At 45.4% G+C, this 18,627-nt stretch overlaps 1 protein-coding gene across 2 annotated transcripts in view; it reads left to right on the forward strand.

The window, feature by feature from the left end:
- Positions 1 to 18,627, forward strand: part of LOC121545898 (disco-interacting protein 2 homolog B-A) — an 83,489-nt gene that overhangs the window by 57,049 nt on the left and 7,813 nt on the right. For both annotated transcript variants that reach the window (XM_041856807.2, XM_041856808.2), the window contains 23 exons: positions 229 to 348; positions 2,039 to 2,236; positions 6,538 to 6,629; positions 6,847 to 6,957; positions 7,247 to 7,370; positions 7,713 to 7,822; positions 7,991 to 8,093; positions 10,369 to 10,527; positions 10,941 to 11,060; positions 11,451 to 11,565; positions 11,794 to 11,933; positions 12,250 to 12,386; positions 12,721 to 12,801; positions 13,144 to 13,271; positions 13,689 to 13,803; positions 13,979 to 14,180; positions 14,377 to 14,489; positions 15,128 to 15,208; positions 15,464 to 15,587; positions 15,745 to 15,866; positions 16,229 to 16,340; positions 16,508 to 16,617; positions 16,832 to 16,962. In XM_041856807.2, the coding sequence (XP_041712741.1) occupies positions 229 to 348; positions 2,039 to 2,236; positions 6,538 to 6,629; positions 6,847 to 6,957; positions 7,247 to 7,370; positions 7,713 to 7,822; positions 7,991 to 8,093; positions 10,369 to 10,527; positions 10,941 to 11,060; positions 11,451 to 11,565; positions 11,794 to 11,933; positions 12,250 to 12,386; positions 12,721 to 12,801; positions 13,144 to 13,271; positions 13,689 to 13,803; positions 13,979 to 14,180; positions 14,377 to 14,489; positions 15,128 to 15,208; positions 15,464 to 15,587; positions 15,745 to 15,866; positions 16,229 to 16,340; positions 16,508 to 16,617; positions 16,832 to 16,962 (2,848 nt within the window). The remainder of the gene's footprint in view (positions 1 to 228; positions 349 to 2,038; positions 2,237 to 6,537; positions 6,630 to 6,846; positions 6,958 to 7,246; positions 7,371 to 7,712; positions 7,823 to 7,990; positions 8,094 to 10,368; positions 10,528 to 10,940; positions 11,061 to 11,450; positions 11,566 to 11,793; positions 11,934 to 12,249; positions 12,387 to 12,720; positions 12,802 to 13,143; positions 13,272 to 13,688; positions 13,804 to 13,978; positions 14,181 to 14,376; positions 14,490 to 15,127; positions 15,209 to 15,463; positions 15,588 to 15,744; positions 15,867 to 16,228; positions 16,341 to 16,507; positions 16,618 to 16,831; positions 16,963 to 18,627) is intronic.

The raw sequence follows: 18,627 nt of genomic DNA on the forward strand, positions 1-18,627 counted from the left end.
TCACAGAGAGAAATATCTTCTGTTTTTGACCCAGAATAAAGTTGTATCTACCTGTTGTGTGTGAGCATTTGTGTCCGTTTGTGCGTGCTTGCCTATTTAATGTCTGAGTGTATGAGTATGTGTGTCTGTCATTGTGTGTTTGTGTGTGATTGTGACTGTGTGTGTTGTGTGTCTATGATCGTGTCTGGGATGTGCGTGATTGTCTGCCTCTACCTCTGTGCTCTCCAGGTGTGCCAGTGAACAGCCGTGTTTCCACTAAGATCCAGCAGCTGCTCAACACTCTGAAGCGGCCCAAGAGACAAGCGCTCAGTGAGTTCTTCCTGGACGACTCCGAGGAGATTGTAGAGGGTAAGAAACACAGAGGGGACCTTCTCCAAGACTCCCATTCCATAAAATACAATACTTCCATTCCAATACTTACAGCGGCTTCAGAAAGTATTCACACACCTTGACTTTTCCACATTTTGTTGTGTTACAGCCTGAATTTAAAATTCATTAAGATATTTTGTGTCACTGTCCTACACACAATACCCCATTATGTCAAAGTGGAATTATGTTTTTAGAAATTTTTATAAATTAATTAAAAATTAAAAGCTGAAATATCTTGAGTCAACAAGTATTCAACCCCTTTGTCATGGCAAGCCTAAGTAAGTTCAGGAGTTCAGTTGCTTAACAAGTCACAAAATAAGTTGCATGGACTCGCTTTGTGTGCAAAAATAGTGCTTAACAAGATCTTTGAATGACTACCTATCCCACACATACATTTATCTATCCAGCAATGAATTTCGAACACAGATTCAACCACAAAGACCAGGGAGGTTTTCCAATGCCTCACAAAGAAGGGCACCTATTGGTAGATGGGTATAAAAAAAAAAGCAGACATTTAATATCCCTTTGAGCATGGTGAAGTTATTAATTACACTTTGGAGGGTGATAATGACATTGCTCATCCATATATTTATATATTCTTATTCCATTCCTTTACTTAGATTTGTGTGTATTGGGTTTTTGTTGTGGAACTGTTAGATATTACTTGCTAGATATTGCTGCACTGTCAGAACTAGAAGCACAAGCATTTAGCAACACTCGCAATAACATCTGCCAACCATGTGTATGTGACCAATAAATTGTATTTGATTTGATCAAGACACCCAGTCACTACAAAGATACAGGCGTCCTTCCTAGCTCAGTTGCCGGTGAGAAAGGAAACCCCTCAGGGATTTCACCATGTGGCCAATGGTGACTTTAAAACAGTTACAGAGTTTAATGGCTGTGATAGGAGAAAACTGAGGATGGATCAACAACATTATAGTTACTCCACAATACTAACCTAATTGACAAGAAGGAAGCCTGTACAGAATTTATAAAATCCAAAACATGCATCCTGTTTGCAATAAGGCACTAAAGTAATACTGCAAAAAAAAAATGTTTGGGGAAATACAACACATTACTAAGTACCACTGTCCATATTTTCAAGGAAATTCACCTTTCAGCAGGACAATAACCTAAAACACAAAGCCAAATCTACACTGGCGTTGCTTACCAAGAAGACAGTTTTGACTTAAATTTGCTAGAAAATCTATGGCAAGACCTGAAAATGTTTTGTCTAGCAATGATCAACAACCAATTTGACAGAGCTTGAAGAATTTTGAAAATAATAATGGGCAAATGTTGCACAATCCAGGTGTGGAAAGCTCTTAGAGACTTACCCAGAATGACTCACAGCTGTAATCGCTGCCAAAGTATTTACTCAGGGGTGTGAATACCTATGTAAATGAACTATTTCTGTATTGAACTATTTCTGTATTTCATTTTCAATACATTTGCAACAATTTCAAAAAACATGTTTTCACTGGGATTGTGTGTAAATGGGTGAGGAAAAAAATCAATTTCATCCATTTTGAATTCAGGCTGCAACACAACAAAACGTGGAATAAGTCAAGGGGTATGAATACTTTCTGAAGGCACAGTAAATTCAAATACTTACATTCCATTGAATACATCCATTCCTCATCCCTGTCTCCTCCCCTCTCCGTAGTGCCCCAGCCGGACCCCAACACCCCCAGGCCAGAGGGCCGTCAGATCATCCCAGTGAAGGGGGAGCCCCTGGGGGTGGTCAGTAACTGGCCCCCGGCCCTCCAGGCGGCCCTGGCACGCTGGGGGGCCACACAGGCCAAGAGCCCCGCTCTCACCGCCCTGGACGTTACCGGGAAACCCCTCTACACGCTGACATATGGTAGGTCTCACCGTTTTAAATGGATCTATACTCCCTCTATAGCAGGGAATAGGGAACATTTTATTTTTGATTTAACCTTTATTTAACTAGGCAAGTCAGTTAAGAACAAATTCTTATTTACAATGACGGCCTACGAAGAGGCAAAAGGCCTCCTGCGGGTACGGGGGATAAAAAATATAAATGTAGGACAAAACGCACATCACGACAAGAGAGACACCACAACACTACAAAAAGAAAGACCTAAGATAACAACACAGCATGATGAGGGCTGCAGTAGGTATCTCAGATGGGGGGAGTGAGGCCTAAGAGGGTTTTATAAATAAGCATCAACCAGTGAGTCTTGCGTCAGGTATACAGAGATGACTAGTCTCCCGAGTGGCGCAGTGGTCTGAGGCACTGCATTGCAGTGCTAGCTGTGCCACTAGAGATCCTGGTTCGTATCCAGGCTCTGTCGTAGCCGGCCACGACCGGGAGACCCATGGGGTGGCGCACAATTGGCCCAGCGTCGTCCAGGTAGGGGAGGGAATGGCCGGCAGGGATGTAGAGCATGGCGTTTGCAACGCCAGGGTTGTGGGTTCAATTCCCACGGGGGGCCAGTATAAAAAAAAAAAAAGATAATGTAAGTCGCTCTGGATAAGAGCGTCTGCTAAATGACTAAAATGTAAAATGTAAATGACCAGTCTACAGAGGAGTATAGAGTGCAGTGATGTGTCCTATAAGGAGCATTGGTGGCAAATCTGATGGCCAAATGGTAAAGAACACCTAACCGCTCGAGAGCACCCTTACCTGCCGAACTATAGATTACGTCACCGTAATCTAGCATGGGTAGGATGGTCATCTGAATCAGGGTTCGTTTGGCAGCTGGGGTGAAAGAGGAGCGATTACGATAGAGGAAACCAAGTCTAGATTCAACCTTAGCCTGCAGCTTGGATATGTGCTGAGAGAAGGACAGTGTACTGTCTAGCCATACTCCCAAGTACTTGTATGAGGTGACTACCTCAAGCTCTAAACCCTCAGAGGTAGTAATCACACCGGTGGGGAGAGGGGCATTCTTCTTACCAAACCACATTACCTTTGTTTTGGAGGGGTTCAGAACAAGGTTAAGGGCAGAGAAAGCTTGTTGAACACTAAGAAAGCTTTGTTGTAGAGCATTTAACACAAAATCCTGGGAGGGACCAGCTGAGTATAAGACTATCATCTGCATATAAATGGATGAGCGTGCTTCCTACTGCCTAAGCTATGTTGTTGATGTAAATTGAGAAGAGCGTGGGGCCTAGGATCGAGCCTTGGGGTACTCCCTTGGTGACAGGCAGTGGCTGAGACAGCAGATGTTCTGACTTTATACACTGCACTCTTTGAGAGAGGTAGTTAGCAAACCAGACCAAAGACCCCTCAGACACCAATACTCCTTAGCCGACCCACAAGAATGGAATGGTCTACCGAATTAAAAGCTTTGGCTAAGTCAATAAAAATATAGAAATTGGCCTATAACAGTTAGAATCAGCTTGATCTCCCCCTTTAAATAAAGGACGCACCGTGGCTGCCTTCCAAGCAATGGGAACCTCCCCAGAGAGGAGAGACCGGTTAAAAGGTTCAGAGATAGGCTTAGCGATGATAGGGGCTGCAACCTTAAAGAAGAGAGGATCTAAACCATCTGACCCACATGTTTTTTTGGGGTCAAGTTTAAGGAGCTCCTTTAGCACCTCACTCAGTGACCGCCTGCAGGGAGATGCAGTGTAGCGGGGCAAGGGAAAAAGAGGGAGGAGCATCGGGGCTAGTCGCATTAGAAGGGCTAGGAGATGAGCAAATGTTGGACGGGCAAGGAGGCATGGCTGAGTCAAATAGGAATCCTGACTTAATGAAGTGTTGATTAAAGAGCTCATCCATGCGCTCCTTGTCAGTAACAACCAGATCATCAACACTAAGGGACATGGGCAGCTGTGAGGAGGAGGGTTTATTCTCCAGGTCTTTCACCGTTTTCCAGAACTTCTTGGGGTTAGACCCACAGAGAGAGAACTGCTCCTTAAAGTAACTAACTTTGGCCTTCCGGATAGCCTGAGTGCACTTATTTCTCATTTGCCTGAACGACAGCCAGTCAGCCTGAGTATTTGTGTGCCGAGCCTTTCGCCAAATGGTGTTCTTGAGGTGGAGTACCTCTGCCAGATCACTGTTGAACCAGGGGCTGAACCTGTTTCTAATTCTCATTTCTCTTTATGTGGGCGTGTTTATTAACAATACCACAGAAAATCTTTAAAAAAGAAGGTCCAAACGTCTTCGACAGAGGGGATCAAGCTGATTCTATACCAATTTACAGAGGCCAGGTCATGAAGGAAGGCTTGCTCATTAATGTTTTTCAGCAAGCGTCTATGACAAATCAGGACAGGTCGTTTAACTGAGCAGCCATTACGAACACATGCTATAAAACAGTGATCACTAAGGTCATTACAGAAAACACAAGACTGATACCTATCAGGATTATTTGAGAGGATAACATCAAGGAGTGTATCCTTTTCTGGGTGTTTGGAGTCATACCTTGTGGGATTGGTAATAATCTGAGAGAGATTTAGGAAGTCCCATTGCTTTAGGACTTGGTCAGGTGGTTTAAGCATGTCCCAGTTTAGGTCACCTAGCAGGACAAATTCAGACTTAGTGTAAGGGGCCAGGAGAGAGCTTAGGGCAGGTAGGGTACAGGCCGGTGCTGATGGTGGACGATAACACCCAGCAACAGTCAACAAAGAGCTATTTGAAAGCTTAATGCTTAAAACCAGCAAATCTAATTGTTTGGGGACAGACTTGGAGGAGACAACAGAGCACTGAAGGTGTTCCTTGGTAAAGATTGCCACTCCACCACCTTTGGAAGATCTGTCTTGCCGAAAAAGTTTATAACCAGAAAGGTTAACATCAAGTGTTCAAAACACTCTTTCTTAACAACATCTCAGTAATGACCAACACATCTGGATTGGAGCTGTGAACCCACACTTTCATTTGATACATTTTAGGTAATAAGCTTCTAGTGTTAATGTGCAGAAAACCCAGGCTTTTACGAGAGCAGAAATCAGTGAAGCAGAAATCTGAGCACAAGTCAGAATTGGGGCTAACAACAGGGTGTACATGCACATTTCCAGATGTCATCAGCAGTAATACAATCAGGGCACAGCAGAGGACAGGGAGAGCTCTGCAGTATTGATTTTTTATGACATTTGAATGTGCATCAGATGGTAACAAGATCATATTGTTCAGCAAATTCATCAGGTAACGTGAATACAAAGCTGGCGAGAGGTGGTTAGAATAGGATGGGAGGCCAACAGTCTGTGTAACCAATAGAGAGTCGCGAGTGTGGGAACAAACATTGTCTGTCCCACGGTCGGGTTCATAGTCAACAACGCACGCAGGAGTCAAAGGGCAAATAGCATAAAGCACAAGAAAATAATCAAACGACTTGGGGCTAGCCATTGAAGTTCAAAGAGTCACTCGCCCCAACAAGAAACTTGAGAGAGTAGCTCACTATGAGTCCAGTAGGCTATAAAAGTCTGAGATAAAATAAATAAATAGTAGGCCTATACTAATTAATTAAAGCATTTGAGTAAGCTCACATAATAAGCTTCACAGGTAAATTAGCCTACATAAAATTCAGATCAATCCAAAGTCTGCGGTGTGTGTGTATGTGCGTGTGTGCTGGAGGCGAGTGAAAGCTCGGGAGAGAGGGGGCAGTGTGGCGGGGGTACCTGTACCAGACAGGGGGAGACAGGCCAGGGCAGACGGGGAACAGATCGGCGGGTGGGATCCAAGCAGCAGGCAACGGGAGTAGGTGTCACACCCGCTTGGGAGGAGCTTTTTTGGGGGAACTGAGTAGGAGAGGAGGCGTTCAACCTTACCAGACAGGTGCGTGTTAGAGCAGATAAAAACGTCCGAAGTGAGACCGTGGTAAAGTTGGCTTGAGTTTCGATATTCGCCAGACATTCGGGCCTTCAAACATCAATCGACCTGAGATGTGGGTGTTCTACACGCAACATGGTAGGGGGCTTCCCTGTCATTACAAGTGTAACATGAAACCCACAGACCTGGAGGACGCTGCTGCCAACCGCTCCACCTGCCGGCAGCTCTGCCAGAGCGGTGTACAGAGGTGGGAGGAGGATTGCAGGTGTCTCAAATCGGACTTCTTTAGTTTATGACTCATGCTATGTAGTTCATCTACACAAAAGATCACACTCCTCTCAGTCAATCTATGGAGAGCTCAAGTCGTTTAGTCTCCTCTAAGAAATTGCTCTTGTGACCATGGTGTATCTCCCTCTCTCCCTCAGGTAAACTGTGGAGCCGCAGTCTGAAGCTGGCCTACACTCTGTTAAACAAACTGGGCACCAAGAACGAGCCTGTCCTGAGACCTGGAGATAGGGTACGTGGCCAAAACACACAGCCATTCACAAGGGATGACAGATGCACTTTAGAAAACAGAAAATACTTATACTCTTCCCTTCTTCACACTTTACCACTTTGATTGATTGGTCTTTATTCAAAAACATGCACAGACGACACAATACATAATGTAAGATATTCCCATTGTGACGCGCTGTACTCTTTCTGAAACTGTACTGTGTGTCTATGTCCCCTAGGTGGCGCTGGTGTACCCCAACAGTGACCCTGCGATGTTCTGGGTGGCCTTCTATGGCTGTCTCCTAGCAGAGGTCATCCCTGTAGCCATAGAGGTGCCACTGTCTCGACAAGTAAGGAAAAGGATGTTGAGTGTTTTATAGTGACATCATTAGATGGGAATTAGCTATGTAGCTCAATCTCATGGAATATTTGGTTCCTGACAAATAACCAAATCAAATCAGAGTAGCATAAATTCAGCTTTCAGTCACTTTGCAGTAGACATGGGCCAGTTCTTACCAGCTATAGCCGCACAAACAACATAGCTGGATTCAAGTGGTTACCTGACTCATTATAGACCGATAGTGGCGGTGTAGATTTTCTGTCGATTTGTAATGGTTACCTTTGTGTTTCACATCCCAGGACGCAGGCAGTCTTCAGATTGGCTTCCTATTGGGCAGCTGTGGCGTAGGCCTAGCCCTGACCAGCGAGATCTGTCTCAAAGGACTGCCCAAGACACCCCAGGGAGAGATCATGCAGTTCAAAGGTCAGCACACACACATGCACACATGCATACACACACACACAAACACACCACAAAAGCTCCACTGCAGTCGTCACCCCTCTCACTCTCTCTCTCTCTGGGACTCATTAGCTAGACACATTAGGAGGAACCCGTTGTCCATTATAATGTTTATGTGTAGGTAGATGTCAATTTGTACATCCATTGTCCCATATGAACGAAACAAGAGGCCTACACACTAATGGTCCTAATACCACCTTTTAATAGCTACAACGTTTCGATCCAAGGTGGATCTTTGTTCAGTCGTCAAACTGACTTCTAGTATTGTCCTGTGTATGCTGATGGTGTTGTTGTTCTGCCTCCCAGGTTGGCCCCGTATGAAGTGGGTTGTGACAGACACCAAGTACCTGACCAAGCCCTCGAAAGACTGGCAGCCCCACATCCCCACTGCCAACACTGACACAGCTTACATCGAGGTGAGACCAGCGTCCTTGTGGGAAGTGTACAGACCATTATGTGTGTATTTGATGGAAATGTGTGTTTTTTTTCTTGTTTGTCTTTCTGTTTATGTCGTGTATCGCAGATTTATTTTGTGAATGAACTCAACTCTATGACTGATTGTGTGTTGTGTTGTGCTCTCCCAGTACAAGGCCAGTAAAGAGGGGACAGTGATGGGAGTAGCCGTGTCCAAGATAGCCTTGTTGACCCACTGCCAGGCCCTGACACAGGCCTGCAACTACTGTGAAGGTCAGTACATGAAAACACACACAGACACATATTGTCTTAGTGACAATATATCTACACAAGCCCTCTTAGTAACCTAGATACACATCGATGACCAAAACTAGTTTGTTAAGCAAGGAGGAACAGAAAGAAGCTAAGGGAGCTGGAACCTTTGGAGGGGGTTAGGGTAATGTTGTTACTCTTGTCTTCACCACGGATACTCACGCTAAGGTTAAATCATTGATCAGGCCTGAGGCCTCTTCTCCTGTACTCTCTCTCTCGTAGAAGAAGCCCTCTCTCTCTCTCTCTCTCCGTCTTTCTGTCTCTCTCTCTTCTCTCCTCTCTCTACTCAGATCAGCTGTTAGACAAAGGGAACTTGAGCCTCTGTGTCTCAGAGAACATTAGATCCTGTGAGGGGAATCCACAGAGGCAGGCAGCAAGACTGTTCCTGGAACACTGTGTTTCCCTGTCCATAATTAGTTTAGCTTTATTGTAGCCTACAGACTTACAGTGAGGGAAAAAAGTATTTGATCCCCTGCTGATTTTGTACGTTTGCCCACTGACAAAGAAATGATCAGTCTATAATTTTAAAGGTAGCTTTATTTGATCAGTGAGAGACAGAATAACAACAACAAAATCCAGAATAACGCATGTCAAAAATGTTATAAATTGATTTGCATTTTAATGAGGGAAATAAGTATTTGACCCCCTCTCAATCAGAAAGATTTCTGGGTCCCAGGTGTCTTTTATACAGGTAACGAGCTGAGATTAGGGGTACACTCTTAAAGGGAGTGCTCCTAATCTCAGTTTGTTACCAGTATAAAAGACACCTGTCCACAGAAGCATTCAATCAATCAGATTCCAAACTCTCCACCATGGCCAAGACCAAAGAGCTCTCCAAGGATGTCAGGGACAAGACTGTAGACCTACACAAGGCTGGAATGGGCTACAAGACCATCGCCAAGCAGCTTGGTGAGAAGGTGACAACAGTTGGTGCGATTATTTGCAAATGGAAGAAACACAAAATAACTGTCAATCTCCCTCAGCCTGGGGCTCCATGCAAGATCTCACCTCGTGGAGTTGCAATGATCATGAGAACGGTGAGGAATCAGCCCAGAACTACATGGGAAGATCTTGTCAATGATCTCAAGGCAACTGGGACCATAGTCACCAAGAAAACAATTGGTAACACACTACGCCGTGAAGGACTGAAATCCTGCAGCGCCCGCAAAGTCCTCCTGCTCAAGAAATCACATATACAGGCCTGTCTGAAGTTTGCCAATGAACATCTGAATGATTCAGAGGAGAACTGGGTGAAAGTGTTGTGGTCAGATGAGACCAAAATCGAGCTCGTTGGCATCAACTTAACTCGCCGTGTTTGGAGGAGGAGGAATGCTGCCTATGACCCCAAGAACACCATCCCCACCGTCAAACATGGAGGTGGAAATGTTATGCTTTGGGGGTGTTTTTCTGCTAAGGGGACAGGACAACTTCACCGCATCAAAGGGACGATGGACGGGGCCATGTACCGTCAAATCTTGGGTGAGAACCTCCTTCCCTCAGCCAGGGCATTGAAAATGGGTCGTGGATGGGTATTCCAGCATGACAATGACCCAAAACACACGGCCAAGGCAACAAAGGAGTGGCTAAAGAAGAAGCACATTAAGGTCCTGGAGTGGCCTAGCCAGTCTCCAGACCTTAATCCCATAGAAAATCTGTGGAGGGAGCTGAAGGTTCGAGTTGCCAAACATCAGCCTCGAAACCTTAATGACTTGGAGAAGATCAGCAAAGAGGAGTGGGACAAAATCCCTCCTGAGATGTGTGCAAACCTGGTGGCCAACTACAAGAAACGTCTGACCTCTGTGATTGCCAACAAGGGTTTTGCCACCAAGTACTAAGTCATGTTTTGCAGAGGGGTCAAATACTTATTTCCTTCATTAAAATGCAAATCAATTTATAACATTTTTGAAATGTGTTTTTCTGGATTTTGTTGTTGTTATTCTGTCTCTCACTGTTCAAATAAACCTACCATTAAAATTATAGACTGATCATGTCTTTGTCAGTGGGCAAATGTAGAAAATCAGCAGGGGATCAAATACTTTTTTCCCTCACTGTATCATGTGATATAAAGCTATTATTAAATGCCCTGTGGCAGCCTAGCTATATGGAGGAGGTGATTTTGGTATCCTTAAGTGTCCATGTATCTGTAACCTTTGAAATGTTTGAATCCTTCGTGACTGTAATGTGATTTGTGGATTGAAATAAAGTATTTCAATTGAGTGTGTGTGTCCTCTCTCAGGAGAAACGTTGGTCAACGTGCTAGATTGTAAGAAGGACATGGGCTTGTGGCACGGGGTGTTAACCAGTGTGATGAACAGGATCCACACCATCACTGTACCCTACGCTGTCATGAAGGCCTGTCCCATGTCCTGGGTGCAGAGGGTCCACATACACAAAGGTAAGGCTACAGTTAAATCAAATCAAATGCGCCGAATACAACAGTGAAATGCTTACTTACAAGCCCTTAACCAACAATGTTAGCATTTGTATTGTAAACTGCATAGAGACTAGCATCCTAAACTGCATACTATGGATTAAGGTAATTTGGGTTGGGTTCATTAGGAGACGTTGTAGCAAAATGTTTTAAGATCTTGTCCGCCGGAAAATGAAAACAAGCGTTTCTTATTGGACAAATTCAGATATTACCTCTCCGTTTCACTCTGTTTTGGACCGTTTCTTCCATTTTGTGCCTTAATGAACACAACCTAAATGTTTGGAATTAGCATTAGCACTTGTATCATTAACTACTATGTGTTGAGCTTCTGAGATGTGTGAGGCTGAGCTGTCCCTACTGTTCCTCCCTCCCTGCAGCACGTGTAGCCTTGGTGAAGTGTCGTGACCTCCACTGGGCTATGATGGCTCACAGGGACCAGAGAGACACCAACCTGTCCTCCATACGCATGCTCATAGTAGCCGACGGAGCCAACCCCTGTGAGTCACACACACGTGCGCGCGCTACAGACACATGGACGCTTCGGACACACACACACACACACACACACACACACACACACACACACACACACACACACACACACACACAGGGACCAGAGAGACACCAACCTGTCCTTAACCTTTCCTGTGAGTCGCATATACATAACAGCCATGGCACATGATTGCTTTATTTATCTATTCCCAAGACTATTATTTTTCCTTAGAAAGGTACACTGTGATTTAGTATTTGTAAGCTACAGTGCATCCGCCGGTCAAGAATCACATCTAACCTTATCAAATTGATTCCTAAGTACATTGGAAGTATAGAAATGTTTGCATTGTGTGTGGATATTGACGCACACTCACTGTGTTTGTGATGTCTTTCAGGGTCTGTGTCGTCGTGCGATGCCTTCCTCAACGTGTTCCAGTCTCATGGGTTGAAGCCGGAGGTCATCTGCCCCTGTGCCTCCTCTCCTGAAGCTCTCACCGTGGCTATCCGCAGGTGCTTCACTACACCAGTTCACAGCTACTGATGCACCGTATAACTCATATATACTGTACATACAACCTCTAAGGAAACATACACACAACACATTTCCCGTGCTCATGTAGTAAATGGACAATAAAATGATGTTCTTCACAACAATTATGAAAACGTATGTCTCCATGTCTCTCTCACACTCTGTATTTTCTTTGCCCTTACTCCCCCTCTCCCTCCCTCCCCTTCCAGGCCTGGTGCCCGTGGTGCTGCCCTCCCAGCCAGAGCTATCCTGTCCATGGGCGGTCTGAGTCACGGGGTCATCAGGGTCAACACAGAAGATAAAAACTCTGCCCTCACTGTACAGGACGTGGGCCATGTCATGCCTGGAGGTCAGTGAACTGACTTTACCTCGCACCACACTACAGTACACACGTTTACATGCTGTTTGTGTACTGTTACTGTTAAATTCCCTTTAACAGTTGTTCATCACCGACTTACTTTATCAGTGGTGGTTTTACTGTCATGTCAATGTCACTTCCCTGGTGTTAATTCTACTTGGCTCAGCGTTTTAGTCATTGCTTCAATAAAACATTGATTTTATATCGCACTTATCATGGACCCAAAGACTCTTTGGGAAGTTAGTTTCTAATGTGTGTTTGCTTTGTGTGTTTTAGCCCTAATTGTCATTGTCCTCTTGGGTTTCAGCTCTGATGTGTATCGTGAAGCCAGACGGGCCTCCACAGCTCTGTAAGACAGATGAGATCGGAGAGATAGTGTTGAACTCCAGGGCTGGAGGAACCATGTACTACGGCCTGCCTGGAGTCACCAAGAACACCTTCGAGGTCAGGAGAGGACTTTTTACTGAACTCTCTCATCAAGCCTCTGCATCTCTGACCACAGTGTGACGTACTGGCACTGTTCTGTAGCCATCAACCTAAAAACATTACTCCTCTGTCAGAGCATTACACTTCTAAAAGCTCTACCCCACCTTTATTCTTCACTGGGCATGGTTGCCTATGGTCTCTATACGCTTTAAACTGAGTTGAGGAGTTGTGTTGACAGTAAAAATGTGTTGTTAATGTGATGTTTTGAAATGATGGTCATTATAACATATATTTAATACAGGCCCTTCCATAACCCCCATAGCTGAACGTGTGTCCCTCTGTCTCCGTGCAGGTGATTCCTGTGAACCAGGCTGGAGCTCCGATAGGAGAGATCCTCTTCACTAGGACTGGTCTTCTGGGCTTTGTAGGACCGGTAAGACAACATTTAGTCCCCTTGGACTTGCCATACTGTCCCAGCCTGGCTGCCAGTCCTTTCTCTTGCCAACTCCTTATTGAATTGTCCTGCCATACAGTCTGGCTGAATGATAAAAAGTTCATACTTATAGTTTGCAGTGAGGCCAGACAGTTTGGCTTGACACCTATGGAGTTGGCAAGAGCACAAACAGATCTGGGACCAGGCAAATACTGATCTGGAGAAATAGAAGAAACATGTCTATCTAGAATTGGCTTCTTGAGGCTATTGATGTGCAGTGTGTTAAAACCTTCTCTCTTTCTCACCCCCCGTCCCCGTCCCCGTCCCTCCCTCCCTCCACAGGGCAGTCTGGTGTTTGTGGTGGGGAAGAACGAGGGGCTCCTGACAGTCAGTGGTAGACGACACAATGCTGATGACCTGGTGGCCACCGCCCTGGCCGTGGAGCCTGTCAAAACTGTCTACAGGGGGAGGTGGGTGTCGGGGGCTCAGGTTTCTAGTATGAATGTACACATGCTGTGTTCAAGTGTGCTTTTGTTGAATTGGGGTTTGAGGAGGGAGATGAGATGAACAGAAGCCTCTGGGTCCTGTTTAGTAGGCACAACACAGGAGAAAACATGTTGGATCAGTTTCAAATGTAATCTCTGTGTTGTGCTGACCTTAAGGGATGTACGAGGGTGGCTTGAGGGTGTGGTATGAGAGTGTGCGGTGCTGTGTTGGGTCGCGCTGTCCTTCCTCTCGGCACCGGGGCAAGATCACTGTGTTCCCTGGTGTACTGTGTGTTGTGTTGTCGGAGCATGTTGTTTTTGGTGTTGTGTGTGTGTGTGTGTTATGGTAGTTCACTGGGTTGTGTGTTATTGCTGACCGACCCTCTCTCTCCCCTGGTGTAGGATTGCGGTGTTCTCAGTGACCGTGTTCTATGACGAGAGGATAGTGATCGTAGCAGAGCAGAGACCTGATGCCAGCGAAGAGGACAGCTTCCAGTGGATGAGCAGAGTCCTACAGGTACCCTGTCACGTCACCTACACGGCATCTATGCATTCATCTAGAATAGCATCTATCAATGTGTCTTTCAGTCACAGTTAGTACATCTAGTCGGTCTATCTTCTATCAATATGTACACTGTTATAGTTAGTAGACCTAGCTAAACATAACCATCATGCTGTGTTTTCCTCTGTAGGCCATAGACAGTATTCATCAGGTGGGTTTGTACTGTCTGGCCCTGGTCCCGGCCAACACGTTACCCAAGACCCCGCTGGGAGGGATCCACATCTCTGAGACCAAACAGAACTTCCTAGAGGGGAACTTGCACCCCTGTAACATCCTCCTGTGTCCACACACCTGTGTCACAAACCTGCCCAAACCACGACAGAAACAGCCAGGTAAAGACAATGGGCTGTCCTGAATGTTGGGGGAAGGTCAGTTCACTGAACTGGCGTGATTCGGGATTGTATCTCGCATCTTGAACTCTTGTGTGTTTGTATACACAGCAGGGCGATAATGATGGCTAACCTAATGTCTCAGTCTTTGCTCTGTCTTTATGTATCTCTGACTCTTCCATCCTCCTATCCTGTATAGTTGGTGTGGGCCCGGCCTCTATCATGGTTGGTAACCTGGTAGCGGGGAAGAGGATGGCCCAGGCTGCAGGCAGAGAGCTGGGGGTGGTGGAGGAGGAGGGCCTGGTCAGGAAGGTAAGACCTAGCATACCTGGTGAGACTGGTACCTACTGTCTCTCTTCTCTCCTAAACAGACTGATGCCTGGAATAAACCACATCACAACTGATTTTTACCAGTAATGACTAAACCTTATTATTGTACTAAAGAGCTTGTCCACGCAGACTAAAGCCCTGCCAGGATCCTTATATCTGGTATGGAGTCAGGGATGGGTGACTATTGCTGATTTCCTGTCCTAAGGTTGTGTTGTGTTCTGTCTTTACTGTTGGTGGCGCTGGTAGCTCTGTTCTTGGCCCACCATGATGGTAAGTCAATCCCTAGCAGAGCTGGGTGTGGCTTCTGCTCCTGTTGCCTCTGTCAGATGTGCTGCTTTGCAGTGATAGTCGTTGTGTGTACACCTGCTGCAGGCTGTGGTTGAGAAGGGAAGTGTGCAACAGAGAAGTCACTATATCAGTGTGTGTTTTTCCTGTGGCTGCTAGCCTGCTACTGTAACTGTACAGTGTCCCTTACCGTCCTGTTCTTGTACCCTGGTCTTTGGTTGTGTGATCGGCCCTGAACAGTCCTGAACTGAAATCGTAATATCAGTATTGAATGATCCTGACTGCTCTCCCTCGCTCTCTTTCTCCTCTCTCTCGCTCTCTCCCTCTCCTCTCAGCACCAGTTTCTGTCTGAAGCCTTACAGTGGAGAGCCCAGACCGACCCTGACCACGTCCTCTATGTGCTGCTCAACGCTAAGGTACACTCATGTTCACAAGTTTTTTTATGAGCTTATAAGCATTAACATGGTTGTGTTACGGAGGTAGTTTGGAACCATGCTCGCTTGATGAGTAACATTGTCTGAAAGATGTGCACTGCCTTTAGCTCAGTGGGCTAATATTCAGGTACCATGCAGGAGATCAGGGTTCGAACCCTGGTCAGTCACTTTCCTGTGAATTGGAGCTGCAGCTGTTCTGTTGTATAAGGTATCTGTTTTCCCCCGTCTGTCCTGCAGGGGGTAGCGGTGTGCACAGCCACGTGTAGTCAGCTGCATAAGAGAGCAGAGAAGATAACCTCAGCCCTGATGGAGAGAGGAGGCCTCAACACTGGAGACAACGTGGTGCTGTTATACCCCCCTGGTGAGGAGCTACACACACGCACCTGACTGCTGCGACTGCCCTTCCTCACCTCAATTAAATTTCGGCCTCAGAATAGTCAGTTATATGCTATTGTTAAAAGTCCCCCCGCCCTTCTCTCTCTCTCTCTCCCTCCCTCCCTCCCCCTCCCTCTCCCCAGGCATTGATCTGATAGCTGCGTTCTATGGCTGTCTGTACGCGGGGGTGATCCCTGTAACAGTGCGGCCCCCTCACCCCCAGAACCTGGCTGCTACTCTGCCCACCGTCCGCATGATCATCGACGTGAGTCAACTACAGCCACCAAGATGTTTTCACATAACAGCTTTATAATAATAATAATAATAATAATATAATAATATGCCATTTAGCAGACGCTTTTATCCAAAGCGACTTACAGTCATGCGTGCATACATTTTTGTGTATGGGTGGTCCCGGGGATCGAACCCACTACCTTGGCGTTACAAGCGCCGTGCTCTACCAGCTGAGCTACAGAGGACCACGAAGATGCTAGGCCTCAATGATCAACATAAAATGTAGACATACATATAGTTGTACTATGAAAACTTTGATAAGTGCTGAAATGTTCTTGATAAATGAACCCCATCTACTCTTAACCTCCCTGTCGCTGTCTGTCTGTCTTGCAGGTGAGTAAAGCTGCCTGTATCCTAACCACCCAGCTCCTCATGAGGATCCTCCGGTCCAAAGAGGCTGCTGCCAGTGTCAACGTCAAGACCTGGCCCACTATCATAGACACAGGTACTGATCTGAAATATTTGGTGGTAACCTATTCAAAGCTCACTGCAAGGAGAGAAGAGCGTCAATGCGTTTAAGTCAAATGAAATTCAACAGCTTTTAATTGTGAGAGTCGGACCTTTTGAGACAGTCGTATCTTTTCTATGTTCAATCTCCCACTACCTTTTTAGATGACCTCCCCAGGAGGCGGCCCCCCCAGCTCTACAAGCCCCCCACAGCAGAGATGCTGGCCTACCTGGACTTCAGTGTGTCCACCACAGGCATGCTGACCGGGGTCAAGGTAAGGGCTCTGCAGTAATATGACCAAAAGTATATTTGCTCAATGTCTATGTGCACTTAAATACTGTATCCACTCGGAAGACACCATAGTAATTGTTTTGCATATGATATATTAAAATGCATCTCTCTCCTTGATCTCTCTCTTTTCTTTTTCTCTCTTCCATCTCTCCGTCTCTCTCTCGCTCTCCCTTTTTTTTCTCTCTCTGTGGTGTCAGATGTCCCACGCGGCGGTCAGTACTCTGTGTCGCTCCATCAAGCTACAGTGTGAGCTCTACTCGTCACGCCAAATCGCCATCTGTCTGGACCCGTACTGCGGCCTGGGCTTCGTACAGTGGTGCCTCTCCAGGTAAGACCTGGGTTCAAATAGTATGTTTTTTAAAAAAAGTTGCAAAGAAAAAGCCATATCTCAGACTGGCCAATAAAAAGAAAAGATTAAGATGGGCAGTCTGAGATATGGCTTTTTCTTTGCAACTCTGCCTAGAAGGTCAGCATCCCGGAGTCGCCGCTTCACTGTTGACGTTGATACTGGTGTTTTGCGGATACTATTTAATGAAGCTGCCAGTTTGCGCTGTTCTGTGCAGGGAGTAGTACACAGTGTTGTACGAGATCTTCAGTTTCTTGGCAATTTCTCGCATGGAATAGCCTTCATTTCTCAGAACAAGAATAGACTGACAGGTTTCAGAAAAAGTTCTTTGTTTCTGGCCATTTGGAGCCTGTAATCGAACCCACAATTGCTGATGCTCCAGATACTCAACTAATCTCAAGAAGGCCAGTTTTATTGCTTCTTTAATCAGCACAACAGTTTTCAGCTGTGCTAACATAATTGCAAAAGGGTTTTCTAATGATCAATTAGCCTTTTAAAAATGATAAACTTGCATTAGCAAACACAACGTGTCATTGGAACACAGGACTGATGGTTGCTGAAAATGGGCCTCTGTACGCCTATGTAGATATTCCATTAAAAATCAGCCGTTTCCAGCTACAATAGCCATTTACAACATTAACAATGTCTACACTGTATTTCTGATCAATTTGATGTTATTTTCTTTCGAAAACAAGGACATGTCTAAGTGACCAACAAACTTTACAGAAGATAGCCCTATTTAGTAAAAGATAAAGTCCATATTATGGCAAGTACATCTCAAATAAGCAAAGAGAAACGACAGTCCATCATTACTTTAAGACATGAAGGTCAGTCAATACAGAACATTCCAAGAAATGTTAACGTTTCTTCAAGTGCAGTCGCAAAAACCATCAAGAGCTATGATGAAACTGGCTCTCATGAGGACCGCCAAAGGAACGGAAGACCCAGAGATACCTCTGCTGCAGAGGAACTCTGCTTCACAGAGTTCAATTAACAGACACATCTCAACATCAACTGTTCAGAGGGGATTGTGTGAATCAGGCCTTCATGGTCGAATTGCTGCAAAGAAACCACTACTAAAGGACACCAATAAGAAGAAGAGACCTGCTTGGGCCAAGAAACACGAGCAATGGACATTAGACCAGTGGAAATGTGTCCTTTGGTCCAATGAGTCCAAATTGGAGATTGTTGGTTCCAACCACCATGTCTTTGTGAGACGCGGTGTGGGTGAACGGATGATCTCCGCATGTGTATTTCCCACCGTAAAGCATGGAGGAGGAGGTGTTATGGTGTGGGTTGCTTTGCTGGTGACACCGTCTGTGATTTATTTAGAATTGAAGGCACACTTAACCAGCATGTCTACCACAGCATTCTGCAGCGATACGCCATCCCATCTGGTTTAGGCTTAGTGGGACTATCATTTGTTTTTCAACAGGACAATGACCCAACACACAGTATATTTTATATTAGTTATCTTGTTTTTTTGTTATTTTTAGTCCCACCCTTCAGCTCCCCTCAACCCCTCCCATCTATCTCTGAACACCGTCCAGTTTTTTTCTTCTATTTGCCATATCTTTTTCGACTGTGCTGTGATGTTTCACAAAAGTACTGAACCTTTTTATTCTTATAGTTTTTACAGATTGTAAA

The sequence above is a fragment of the Coregonus clupeaformis genome, chromosome 30 (genome assembly GCF_020615455.1).
Source record: "Coregonus clupeaformis isolate EN_2021a chromosome 30, ASM2061545v1, whole genome shotgun sequence".
Lineage (NCBI taxonomy): Eukaryota > Metazoa > Chordata > Actinopteri > Salmoniformes > Salmonidae > Coregonus > Coregonus clupeaformis.